Source organism: Tiliqua scincoides, chromosome 4 (genome assembly GCF_035046505.1).
Source record: "Tiliqua scincoides isolate rTilSci1 chromosome 4, rTilSci1.hap2, whole genome shotgun sequence".
In the NCBI taxonomy this organism is placed as follows: Eukaryota; Metazoa; Chordata; class Lepidosauria; order Squamata; family Scincidae; genus Tiliqua; species Tiliqua scincoides.
Window position 1 is genome coordinate 6,540,795 of NC_089824.1, and position 12,760 is coordinate 6,553,554.

At 42.1% G+C, this 12,760-nt stretch overlaps 1 protein-coding gene across 1 annotated transcript in view; it reads left to right on the top strand.

Annotated features, from left to right (window-relative positions):
- AGO2 (argonaute RISC catalytic component 2) overlaps positions 1-12,295 on the top strand; it is a 41,876-nt gene extending 29,581 nt beyond the window's left edge. Inside the window, exons 13-19 of the mRNA XM_066625639.1 lie at positions 86-245; positions 978-1,068; positions 1,603-1,797; positions 3,072-3,206; positions 4,295-4,396; positions 7,430-7,629; positions 8,218-12,295. Of these exons, the coding sequence (XP_066481736.1) occupies positions 86-245; positions 978-1,068; positions 1,603-1,797; positions 3,072-3,206; positions 4,295-4,396; positions 7,430-7,629; positions 8,218-8,326 (992 nt within the window). The 3' untranslated portion in view covers positions 8,327-12,295. The remainder of the gene's footprint in view (positions 1-85; positions 246-977; positions 1,069-1,602; positions 1,798-3,071; positions 3,207-4,294; positions 4,397-7,429; positions 7,630-8,217) is intronic.
- Positions 12,296-12,760: the final 465 nt, after the last annotated feature.

A 12,760-nucleotide genomic window follows, 5' to 3' on the forward strand; every position in this document is an offset into this window, starting at 1 on the left:
TCAATTAATTGATCACCTTCTGAGACAGAGGAACTATAGCTGTAATAGGATTGTTCCACTGAATCTCTCTCTTCTGAATTGGCAGCGGAAGTAAAGCGTGTTGGTGACACTGTATTGGGCATGGCCACGCAGTGTGTGCAGATGAAAAATGTGCAACGGACAACACCTCAGACCCTCTCCAATCTGTGCTTAAAGATCAATGTCAAACTGGGAGGAGTAAATAATATTTTGCTGCCCCAGGGAAGGTAGGTTTATTGTTCTTAAATATGCATATGTTTCAGTGCTCAGTGGTACCATGGTATCAAGGTAGATAATTCATAAATTTGAGGAGAAAGAGAGAGATGCATATTCAGTGCATTGTCTGAGTTCTCTTCCCATTTTGATGAACACTTATATTGAGGAATAATAATTCACTATTAATGTCATGTAGGTGTGCTTTATTAAAGAAAATGAAATCTCTTGGCTTCTATTTTTAGATTTCAGTTATATCTTGTCACTGCTTAGAAACTGAAAGTTTTCTACTCTGAAGGATCATGCTAGAATCTGAGATGCACATTTCTGTCTTGGACAGCACCAAAAAGAAAACAAAAAACACAGTTTAAACCAGTCTGGGCTAGGAAAGAATAGCTCATGGAAGCCCTGTAGGCTTCCTCATGAGTCATTGAGAAACCATTGAACCTTAATGGTTCAATGGCTGCTCGAACCATTCACTAACAAGGCTATGCTGTATCTTTGAAACTAGACGTGATAGGGCAAATCAGATGTCATTTTCTGAACCAGCACCCCAAATATATGCAGGAATAGGTCTAACTTTTAAGATGGCAAAATGTGTGTTGGTCTGTGTAATATTACTGTGTACTCCATTCAGTAATTTCTGCTGCTGTTAGGCAGTTTCATTATAAATAGCCTATTGGCTAAATTCAATAAAAGTGATGACTTGCATAAATCTTCAATATGCTTTTTCTTCTGTACCTTAGACCTCCAGTATTTCAGCAGCCTGTAATTTTCCTGGGTGCAGATGTCACTCATCCACCAGCTGGAGATGGCAAAAAACCTTCCATTGCTGCTGTGAGTAAATTGTGTATCAATTGTACAAGGATACAATTTTCTTGTACATATAAGGATTTTCCAGTATTTTTTTATTGTTATCTGGCTTTATTACAGTTATCAGGCTTTATTTCCCATATATTGTAATTGTCACTCCCGAATTGGCCTTTTCAGCCACACTAGACGCTGTTCCAGAACCACCTTTCAGAGCGCGATACCATAGTCTTTCGAGACTGAAGGTTGCCAAGGTGTAGAATGAACATACTGACTTTTTGTATTGGGGCCTAATGTAGTGTGTTAAGCATTACTGGCAAGTATCAGTAATTGTCATGTTTCTGACACTTGTCATAATATTCTGTATTGTGTGAGAGCTACTCCCTGCTTGTGTGTTGGGCATTTACCCTGTCAGAGTGGAAGTTTTGTGCAGTAGGGGCTGTCACTGGAAGTGGGGTTGAAAAGCTGAGGTCGGTGAGTGGGAACGCTGCACGAGTGGGAACACTGCAGTTAGAATCCCAGATTCTTTAAAAATGCATTTATTCTTTTTGTCTCCATCAGGTTGTAGGTAGCATGGATGCCCACCCAAATCGATACTGTGCCACTGTGAGAGTCCAGCAACATCGTCAAGAAATTATCCAAGACTTGGCTGCCATGGTCAGGGAGCTGTTGATTCAGTTTTACAAATCCACCCGATTCAAACCAACTCGGATTATTTTCTACAGAGATGGTGTTTCTGAGGGGCAGTTCCAACAGGTTCTCTCCCCCCCCCCCATTTTCAATTTGACATGTTGTGTTCTTTATATAGCATTGTTTTGGGAAAGGAAGCATAGGTGTGTGTTAGTTAAATGAAATTGGTTATTTCTTGTCTCCTCACAACTCCGTGAGAAAGCTTAGGCTGAAAGAATGTGACTAGCCCAAGATCAATTAGTGAGCACTGTGGCTGAGTAGGGATTTGAACTGGAGTGTCACTAACTGCAACACTAAACTGGCTGTAGCACTTAGGTGTGGTCTGAAAAAAAAAGCAGTAAATGTTTTCCTGTTGCTTCCCAAGTGCCTGATTTCAAGTGATTTAAAGAGATCCGTTCTGTGCCCATTTCCTTGCTTTTGCAGAGATGGGGTGGAGTGGAGAGAGTGTGGGAGTGTTACTTTACACAGATCTCTCACAGATGGCCAGAGCAGCATTAGTCTCATGTTGCTTCTCTGTCCCTCTCAGTGTTATCTGGGAAAAGCAACAGAATCAGTCTTGATCAGAGATGCTGACTGGCTTCTACACCAAAGGTCCCTGAGTATTTGTTTGAATACCAGAACACTTGGGACATGGAAATCTGCTCACTCCGTCACTTGGCTCAAAAATGAAGTCCACAAATTATGACCAGGTCAAGCACAGAACTTCTGGAAAATAGTTGATACAGTTGTCATTGTGTGTGTTTCACTGCTAAAAGAAGTGTGTATGCACCATATAAACCAAGCATGAATTTTGTGAATAAATTTCAGTGCTGAAATCCTGACTTGAAGCTGGGTTATCAAAATGAGCTGTGCCTGGTTTCATTTTAACCTAGACTGCCCAAACTCATGTAACATAAAAGTTGGGCCAAAAGGGGGCGGGGGACATTTCAGTGTGAGAAGGATAAGGCATGGAGAATGCTCACATGATCCCATGGTCTATTCTGAACCATTAAACCTTAGTTTTAGTGTTGAACATGAACCTGACCTTCGAATTGTGTGTTTACATGGCTGCTTAATAGCATAGGAATGATACAGTATTAATTAAGCCCTGTCAGCATGTGTGGACCTGTATGGACTTCTATTATAATGTTGATCTTGCTCCAAGTACTCAATAAACAATTTTAATCATTAAATAAAGAATGTAGGGTGGGTCCTTGTATGCTCAGGATCACCTGTTTTACTGCAGGGGAAAAACTTGAAACTAGCTCTAAATCTGTAAGCAATAAGCTTTTTCAAATTTGTATCATATTTTTGTAAGTTTGCAGAATTTCAGAATGTTCCTTTTTTCTCTCTTGGTCTAGGTACTTCATCATGAATTACTGGCTATCCGAGAAGCATGTATTAAGCTAGAAAAAGACTACCAGCCTGGAATAACATTCATTGTTGTGCAGAAAAGACACCACACCAGGCTCTTCTGTACAGACAAAAATGAAAGGGTGTGTACCACATTTACTAGAGAAGGCTTGAGAAATGATGACATAGGTGGCCTAGACTTAGCTAGAGACTTACGTAAGAAACACAGTCCTGGAACGTGCTGGAATCCCTAGCATGTATTCACTGCTGAAACAGAGACGCCTGCGTTGGCTTGGTCATGTCGTGAGAATGGATGATGGCCGGATCCCAAAGGATCTCCTCTATGGAGAACTCGTGCAAGGAAAGCGCCCTACAGGTAGACCACAGCTGCGATACAAGGACATCTGCAAGAGGGATCTGAAGGCCTTAGGGATGGACCTCAACAAGTGGGAAACCCTGACCTCTGAGCGGCCCGCTTGGAGGCAGGCTGTGCAGCATGGCCTTTCCCAGTTTGAAGAGACACTTTGCCAACAGTCTGAGGCTAAGAGGCAAAGAAGGAAGGCCCATAGCCAGGGAGACAGACCAGGGACAGACTGCACTTGCTCCCGGTGTGGAAGGGATTGTCACTCCCGGATTGGCCTTTTCAGCCACACTAGACGCTGTGCCAGAACCACCTTTCAGAGCGCGATACCATAGTCTTTCGAGACTGAAGGTTGCCAATACCTACGTAAGAAAGAAGAAACATAGTAATCCAGTGTTTCTCAACCAGTAGTACTCATACCACCGGTGGTACTTGAGGTGGTGTCCAGTGGTACTCGTGGGACCCCCAGACCCCTACTGCCTGGCAGCGAGACAAGCAATGCAACATGACAAGCTGCAGTAGGAGGCTTGGCAGGCAGTGCTCCTGCATGTACTTTTTACACACTTGAAAAAGCCCTCCTGTCTGCACTGAGTCTTACTGGTGTTTGTCCTCTCTGGCCTCCCAATCTGGAAATAACTGGCTATGACATCATCATCACCAGTTACTTCCAATAGGTGAATCATGCAAAGTGGTACAGCAGAGGATAAACATTGAGAAACGCTGTAGTAAGGCAGAACCTGGATTATTGCTGCATCTGAACTGGAACAACTTCTTGAGCAAATTGTTACTTTGGCTAGCTCTTGAGCTGCAGTTTCAGAGTAGGGGAAAATTGTAATATAAACATTTAAGCCTCTAATTTTATTTTCACAGGTTGGTAAAAGTGGAAACATTCCAGCAGGTACTACAGTGGACACAAAAATCACCCATCCTTCAGAGTTTGACTTCTATCTATGTAGTCATGCTGGTATTCAGGTATGTGTAATCACATTCTGTAGGTTGATTATGTGCTGATCCTTCTATATCTTTTGCATCTCAGCTATATGTGAACTTCATTTATCATATCATTGTGTGTTGTATGAGCAAGAACATAACTGATTTCAGATTCTTCCTGGGTAAGCAATACCTTACTCTTTGAAAGAGTACTTCAGTGAAGAGTGCATATCCCTCTCCCACCATTGCTAGTACCCACCAATAGACTTGTTTCTCTGAATTTGCATAATCCCCCTTAAAACCATCTCAGATACTGGCCATGTCTTGTGGTTGTAAATTCCATAGATTAATTATGCATTGTGTGATGTAAACTTCATTATGTTTTCCATCCTAAATCTCCCAACAAGTTTCATTAAATGTCATCTGGTTCCTTTGTTGAGACAGAGAGACTTTTGGGGTGTGTGTGTATGTGTGTATCTACTTTTTCTACCTAACTTCTGTATAACTTCTGGTCCCTTCTCTCTTATATTATGTCTGTCCAAACTATTGGGTGATAATTCCCTTCCTTAACAATTGCTTAAAAAGTCTTGGTGAATGTACGATCTTGGTGGCCAGGGACTTCGTACTGGCTGCTTGACCAAGGACATCCCTGGTAGCGAGGAAGAGGTGTCCAGGATGGAAACTAAGGGCCTTTCTCAGAAGTGTATAGAGAAATGCAAGCAACCTTGGCAGGGATGGTGGTTACCTCCTGCCTTCTTCTCCCAGGGATGACAGGCAGCCATCCTCACAGGGCAGATGCCTACACTTTACTGAGCCCCTCATTGGCTACTTAGGAATCTTTATTTACAGGAACTTGTGGTCTCCACCCTTTCCTGCCCTTGTCCCTGTTTAAATGGTGATCCCTTTGCAGGCCCTGATCCTGGAGGGAGCCTCCTCTTCATGCCTGGTTGTCCTGCAAGGTCTGCTGGAAGATGGCTGAGGCTGTGGCTGCATGGTTGCACCATTGGCCAGTTATCTGAAGTGTTGGGGCCCTCTGTGCCCCATGTACCTTATGACGGACCTGGAGGGGGCTGCCATGTTGGGCAGTGAGCCCTGTAGTGACTGTGTTGCTGCTTTAGGGAAGTTGCCATGGCCAGGTCGCCTGATGACAGGCCCAGTCAGGCTTCAGAAGAGAGAGCCAACCACATGAGTCTCCACAGGGTGATCTGCAAAGGCTGTAGGTGAGGACCGCCCCAGGCAGTGAAAGAATAAATGTACCTGCAGCTATAAAAAGAGCTCAGATTGGACTACCTTGTATTTTTCTCCTTGTTGATTACCATTTCTCCAATTTCTTACAGCTAGGAAAGGGTTGGAAAGTTCTTTGGCCAGCCATAGTACCAGGACTATATACTATTATTAAGAATATTTATATACCACTTTTCTACAGAAAAAGCTCACAAATCAGTCTACATTACAAAAATAAACAGTACAGCACTAGGAAAGTTTCCATTTACAGGTTACCACTACTTGGAGTTTTTGGGTCAGTGTCACTCAGGGCACAATCCAAAGGTGCAATTGGACCAGGGCAAATCCCTTGCACAGGCCCAACGTTGTTGCGAAAATACCATAAAGCACTTTCGCACTGATGCAACTGCACCTTGTGCCAGCCTTCCTGCACCAACGTGGGCCCTGTGGAGGGTGTGTTTGCACTGGCTGAGCTTGGCTGGCACAGGGATCTAGAAGGGCCCTGGGGAGGAGGTGGGAGGGAGGCGTTCCGGGGCATGGGGTGGGTGGGTGGCAGTGTTGTACACTTGGGTCTCACTCCCAGGGTTTTGGGTGCTCAGAGTTGTTGGTTCTGAACCCTAGAGCCCTCAAAGATCCCTGTTCGGTAGTACTGCCACCACCCTGTAAGAGCCAGTGCCTCAGTCCAGGGAACCGAGACCCTCTAGGCTTAACTATATCCCTTGTAGGCACTGAGCACTTTCTTTACTTAAAGTCTCAGTCCTCAAGTTTCTAGTCCACAATGAGGATTTTTGGTAGCTTGCTGAATGGCTAGGCAGGATTCTGAACCTTTGTCCCCAACAGACAATGAACCAACATGGTAAAAAGATTTTCTACTTTATTAAATACATAAGGTTACAAAAGGTTACAAAAGGCAGCAAATGCTAGAGGCATAAAAACTTCTAGGAAACATATCAGCATAAAACAACAAAGCTAACTTGCTAACTCTGTTATTCTCTAACCCTCACCTGGGTCAGCTTATTTTGTAGATAGATCCTCAGGCCAGTTACCTATGGCCACATGGTCCTGGTGGGGCAGGATGTGCACCCACCACCTCTCTCACTCAGAGACAAGGAACAAAGACCCTGTCCTCTGGGGCTGGAAGTTCGCCCTCTCAGCTCTTCCCTCCCCCTTGGAGATCTGCAGCTGCATTCCATCCTTGATGGGCGTCTTTCTGGCTGCCTAGGTGCTACATAATCACCTTCCATTGAGTTGTATGTAAATCCTAGCAGCTAGGAAATGCAAGCCACTTCTGTGTTACTGTTTTAGCTTGGCTCAGGCCTTGCAATGCTACTAGGCCTGAACTGTACATATCCATGACAGGCGGGTGTTCCCAGGGATGGGCAGGCGGGGTGCAGAAGTGGGGCCAGGACCCGGCAGTTATGCTGGACCCTAGCCCCGTTCCTGGGCAGCCTGGGGCAGTTCCAGGCTGCTCAGATTAGTGCTGCCAATTTGGTGCATATCCGAGTAGCCCCACTGAGATTGCAGTGGCTCTCCCTAGGGTAAGGGAAAAAGTTTCCCTTTGTCTTGGGGCTCTTGAACCTTGCACTGGATACAGTGCAGGCCCGCTGGCCTGCCTGCTCCAGCACAAGTTAGGATTGCGCTGTGTTTTAAAAATGCATGCTTCCAGTACTTGTCAAGAAGGCCAGGACTGAAGGGCTGTTGTTCCAAGTGTGTTAACTGGTGGTATCCCAGCTAGGAACAAAATAATGGAAGTAAGGAAATTTTTCAGTTTGGTTTTCAGTTTTTCAGCTCTGCTTTCGCGTGTAGCTCTTCAGAAGACATGCTAACATTATTTGTAATCTCTCTCTCTAGGGAACAAGCAGACCTTCTCATTACCACGTTCTCTGGGATGACAATCGTTTTTCTTCAGATGAGCTTCAAATACTCACCTACCAACTGTGTCATACGTATGTACGCTGTACTCGTTCCGTTTCAATTCCTGCACCAGCATACTACGCACACCTGGTTGCCTTTAGAGCCAGGTATCATCTGGTGGATAAAGAACATGATAGGTGAGTAACCTATTTGAAATTGGTGCTTTAGGGGTCCTAACTGTCTGTGCCTCATTTACCAGTTCCCTGCAGTTATGAGTCCAATTTATTGAGCAACAATGTGTAAAAATCATGGGAATCCTTGAGTGAGAGTCTGGAGTTTCCAAGGATTTTCAAGATTACAGTGTTGTCCAGTCTTGCTGTTCTCAACCATCTGATTCCCTTTCTCTTGCCTTCTCTCCTGCTTCTTTCCCTCTTGCTTTGTTTCCCCCCTTTTAAAGGGCTCCTACCAGCTGTCCTTGCCTTCACGAGATTGCTATTAGCTGTGAAGCTGGCAGCACATCTTCTTAGCTTGGTGATCACATATGTGCTTAGCTTAGTCTGTATAGGTCTAAGGGCAAAAGTATTTTCTGAAGTTCTTGAATGTCTACTGACATGCCTAGGATTCAGCTCTTAGCAACCCATCAGAATGCATTTTTTTGTTGAGTGCTGTAACTTATATTAAGTCTTTCTACAACAGAATCATCTTTATATGAAAATATATTTCAAGATTGATTATTTAAACAAATTTTTTCTCCTCTTCCCCCCCCCCCCCCCCACATCTTCTAGTGCTGAAGGAAGTCACACCTCTGGTCAAAGCAATGGCAGAGATCATCAAGCACTTGCAAAAGCTGTTCAGGTTCATCAGGATACGTTACGCACCATGTACTTTGCTTGACATGTTGCAGTGATTTAAATAACTCGGTTCAGAGTTGGATTCACAGGAGACCAGCTGCACTTAGACCAACAGTTGCCCAAGCTATAGCGACAGCCAGCAATGAGTGATACCTCTTTATTTTATTAGGTTTGAATTGTATTTTATTTTCCATTTTAAAAGAAGCCTTCCGTCCAAAATTTCAGACTTGATTTCAAACTGCTGACATTACAAAAATTGCACAGCTATTAGAAGTGTGGATTTGCCAAAAGCAAAGAGCTTTTTAGGAGAAAAAGAAAAAAAATCAAACCCCATATTTTGTAACAGAAACAAAAGCTGTGATCTCAGGGCTTAAACACTTCATTAAGTTATGTTGTTCTCCTTAAATATTTGTTTTTAACTAATCTGAAAAGAACCAGTTAAGATCAGTTTTAATGGACTGATATAAAGCTATGAATTTGCTTTGGTTTCTGAAAAGAAAACAGAGCGCTAATGTGGGTACCATTGAAAAGCTTGATCATTCTGGATGAATTCATTTTTTTAATTTTTAATTTTTATTTGTAATTGCAATGCAAAAGGAGAGAAATCTGGTTTATCCTTGGCTGTCTTATTTCAGTGAACAGTCTGTATGGGTCTAAGGGCAAAAGTATTTTCTGAAGTTCTTGAATGTCTTTCATTGTGCTGCGTTTAAATTTTTCATAGAATGAATTATGGAAATATTTCAGGAAGAAACAAGGAGATTATTATCTATACTTTTTATTAGGCCCATTGAAAGATAACAAAGTGTGCCATTAAAAAAAGTAGTTTTTTTTCTTTTTTAATCAATTTTGATGACTAATCATGGAGTTTGTCCTCTAGGACTGTGACACTTAATTTTCCAAAGTTTTTCTAAAGAATACGGGTCTGTGGTGATACAGTACAATCTTTTTCACTGTTATGTTTGAATTAATGTAAAATTTATATATGTTTCACAGTATTAACATGATAGACTAGATGCTATTTATTTTTATTTACTAAGGCGTGCTTAACATGTTTCTGTTAACATATCAAGAATGCTTTGGATATTGGAAATGAAAACCTTATCATGGGGACACTAGTGATTTTGGGTGCAGTTCACCAATCATTGTTTTCATAAGTTCTCTATTCTTCTCAAGAGGGTTTGCATGGAAGACCGCTCATATCCCCTTGAAATTAATAGAGGATAACTTGTGGTGATGTTTTGGTGTATTGCACCTTTCAAAAGCAGGAATATGCAACTGACTTAGAGTGATAGCATTGAGAGATTTATGTATACACATATATAATTTAGCTTGTACCTGGAAGACTTTGAAGAGTTAATTCAACAGAGTAGAGCTAACACTTCTGTAGTTTAGGCATGGACACACAAGAACAGTCCTTGAGTTATAAGCACACACAAAAAACGATCTACCTGTTTGATCATCTGGGATATAGAAGTGGAAGTATGTACATGAGGGAGAAGGTGTCCATCTTATGTATAAGGGAAACTCAGGGTCCAGTCCTATCCAATTTTCCAGCACTGATGCAGCCTCAATTCAGCCTTGAGGTAAGGGATCAAACGTTCCCTTTATTGAGGAGGTCTCTGTTATTGCTTTCCCCACCACCACAGGATGAAGTGCATGCCCCATTGGCATGGCCTCATCAGCACTGGAAAGTTGGATAGAATTGGCCTCTGAGTCTGGAGGGTTTGCCATTCTATTTGGAGAAGCATTAATTCAAACTGAGACCTACTGAGAACAAAAACTTCTGTACATTTGCACAGAGTTCATATAAATGATTATTCACAGACACCCATTGCACTAATGACAACAGGAACACTACCAAGATATAGAAAAAAATAAGTTTTTCTCCTAATCTGATCTCGTTGGACTTTTAAATCAGACAAAACAGCAAGAAAATGTTACATATCTTTTAATTTTTGAAACATTCCTAAGATTTCTTAGAATTTATTTTCTTTCTCCTGGATAGCCAATGTTATAAAATTTTAGTGCCCATTTCTCCATTCTGAGAATTGGGAACGAGGGGTTAGGCTGTGCTAGGCTTATTATGGTGGTATAGAACTGATAGTTGATACCTGTGTTAAAAATGCTTGAATTGTTGCCTATTAAATTTTAGGGATCTGACTTCTGCACCTAGTAAACAGTGCCTCATGTTCCCAAACAGATGTGGCTTGAACATCAAGGTTTTGAGGCAAGACAGTGTCACGTGCGTTTATTCTTTTTTTAAAGTGTGTGTGTGGTGTTGTTTTTTTTAATCTGGACATTGCAGTTCCAGCAGCTTGATAAGTAAATAGGATCCCGCCAGGGTCTCTATCATTATGGAAAGTAGGTTGTCACATCCTTTTCTTAACACGTAGTGTGTAGCTCCTTTGTGGATTTGTTGCACTTTCCAGCTTGGAGAGATGTTGAAATGTGAAGGTCATGTTCAAGTTTGACTACGACTCAGTAGGTGAACACGCTGATCTTTTAAAAGCTTATCTCCTGCTTTTGAAGTTATGTCCTGATTAGCCATCTGTCTTAATCAGGCACTTGAGATGCCAACCATTCATTCTGTCCTTGCTTTTCTATCACCTTGAATCTAAATCTGGCAAAAAGTGATAGGCTAGGATGTGAATCTTAGCCAGAACTGAGTGGCCTGGTTATCAAGGAGCCCTGTCTCATGGCTGTTGTTGACTAGCATTTTCAACCCTTCCATTGCATTGCCAGCTCCAGAATATAAATGTGTGCCACAGTTGTTGTCAGGTGCTTGTGTAGGTGACTCTTCTGTAGATAGTTCTCCAAAGAATTAATGTTGTCTTGTCACTGGCATGTGCAGGAACTTTGTGTGTGTGCGTGTGTGCGTGCGTGTGTGTGCCTTTCTGTGCAGAAGAAATATGATGGTTTTGTGAAGATTAGGTATGATTCTTGGGCCAGAAAGGAGAAATCTGTGTGTTTCGTTATCTTCCCTTTTCTTTTAATCTTGTATACTGTATTCTTAAAAATGACTTTTGCTTTTTCTGTGCTAGATGCATGGCAAACTAGTGTCTACCACATTTTAACATCCGGGGAGGGGGGAGGGATTGTAAAACGTGTTTTGAACAGCTGACAATGCACTTTGAAAAAGTAGGGCACTCTAAATATGCACAGGAATTGCTTTTTATAATATATGCATAAACCAAAACTCCAAATTGAAACAAAGAATACACCTTTCTCAATAGCTGTTTACTGCAGTGGCTCTTGTAAGCACAGCAATATCTCAGGTGAAGAATTTCATACATTTTTATCCAAAATATCCTCTGTGGAGAGCATAGGAGAATAGTTTACAAAAACTGAGGCGGAGTCCAGGATAGTTACGTGTACCTGGGGATCCAATCTGTTACCTTTTATCTTTAACATCGCTTCATAACAAAACTGGTTTTAACCCACATCTGCCCATATGCCCTACAGGCAGCACCTATATGTTGCATGTGTAGACCCGCAGGCAAAGATGGCTGTCTTTTTGGCTAATTTGGCTTTAAAGAAAATGCCTCTCTGTCCACTAGTGAGGAACCTGGATCTGATCATCACATTTGTAGTCAGTGGAAGGAACAGTATGCATTTTTAGTGTCATGGTCTTATTAATTTGTCGTAATTGATAGGAGTTGGCACTGGTATGTGCAGTTTGTAGCCAAAGAGGTGTTGCAAAATTCTATTCCCTGGGATTGCTGCAGTTTTTGTCTTACTTCATCCTCAAGGGTTAGACTGTGCTGGATGCTTACCTGTGCTATTGCCTGGACTATTCTGCTTGGTGCTTTAAACTACATGCAACACCTCTTTAATATGGAAGAATAGAGCCGATAGCTTTGTCAAAGCCAGAGCTGTGTTGTTGGTTTCACACTGCCAAGTCAGAACCCTCATCTTGAAGGAAGCTTGTTGGAAGTGTTAGCAAAACAAAACACCCACAAGATTTGAGTCTGCCAGGTTAATTTAGAGTTTCCTGCTTTATTTGTTGTAAAATATTAACAGTATTGAAATATTAAGAGTGCAGCAAGCAATAGAAATGCTGCTTTTCTGTACCATAAAACAGCAGTGGTAACTAAAGCAATTTTTTTTTAATTTTTAGAAGCAAAATATATTATAATTGGGCTCTTGTGCCTTTTAAATACTCATTCTTGATGCAGTGAGCGCTGTTTCCATCTGGAGCATAAGAGGGAGGCCTCTGCTACCCATTCACTCAGATGCTGTGCACAGCTGGCCAGAGATTATGTCAGGGATGTATGAGAATCTTTGTAAGGACTGCATCTCTGCTCACTATGGATTCAGTATCTAAGCTGGATCACATCTTGGGCCCAACAGGTTTTCTTGCATCTTGTCCTTAGCCTGGATCGTAAGCACAGACACCATCAAGTCAGCTAGTTTCATTAATGTTCTAGTGCTGATTTGATTTGGCATATGCAATGCGCAGCTGAAGTCCTGTAGTTAT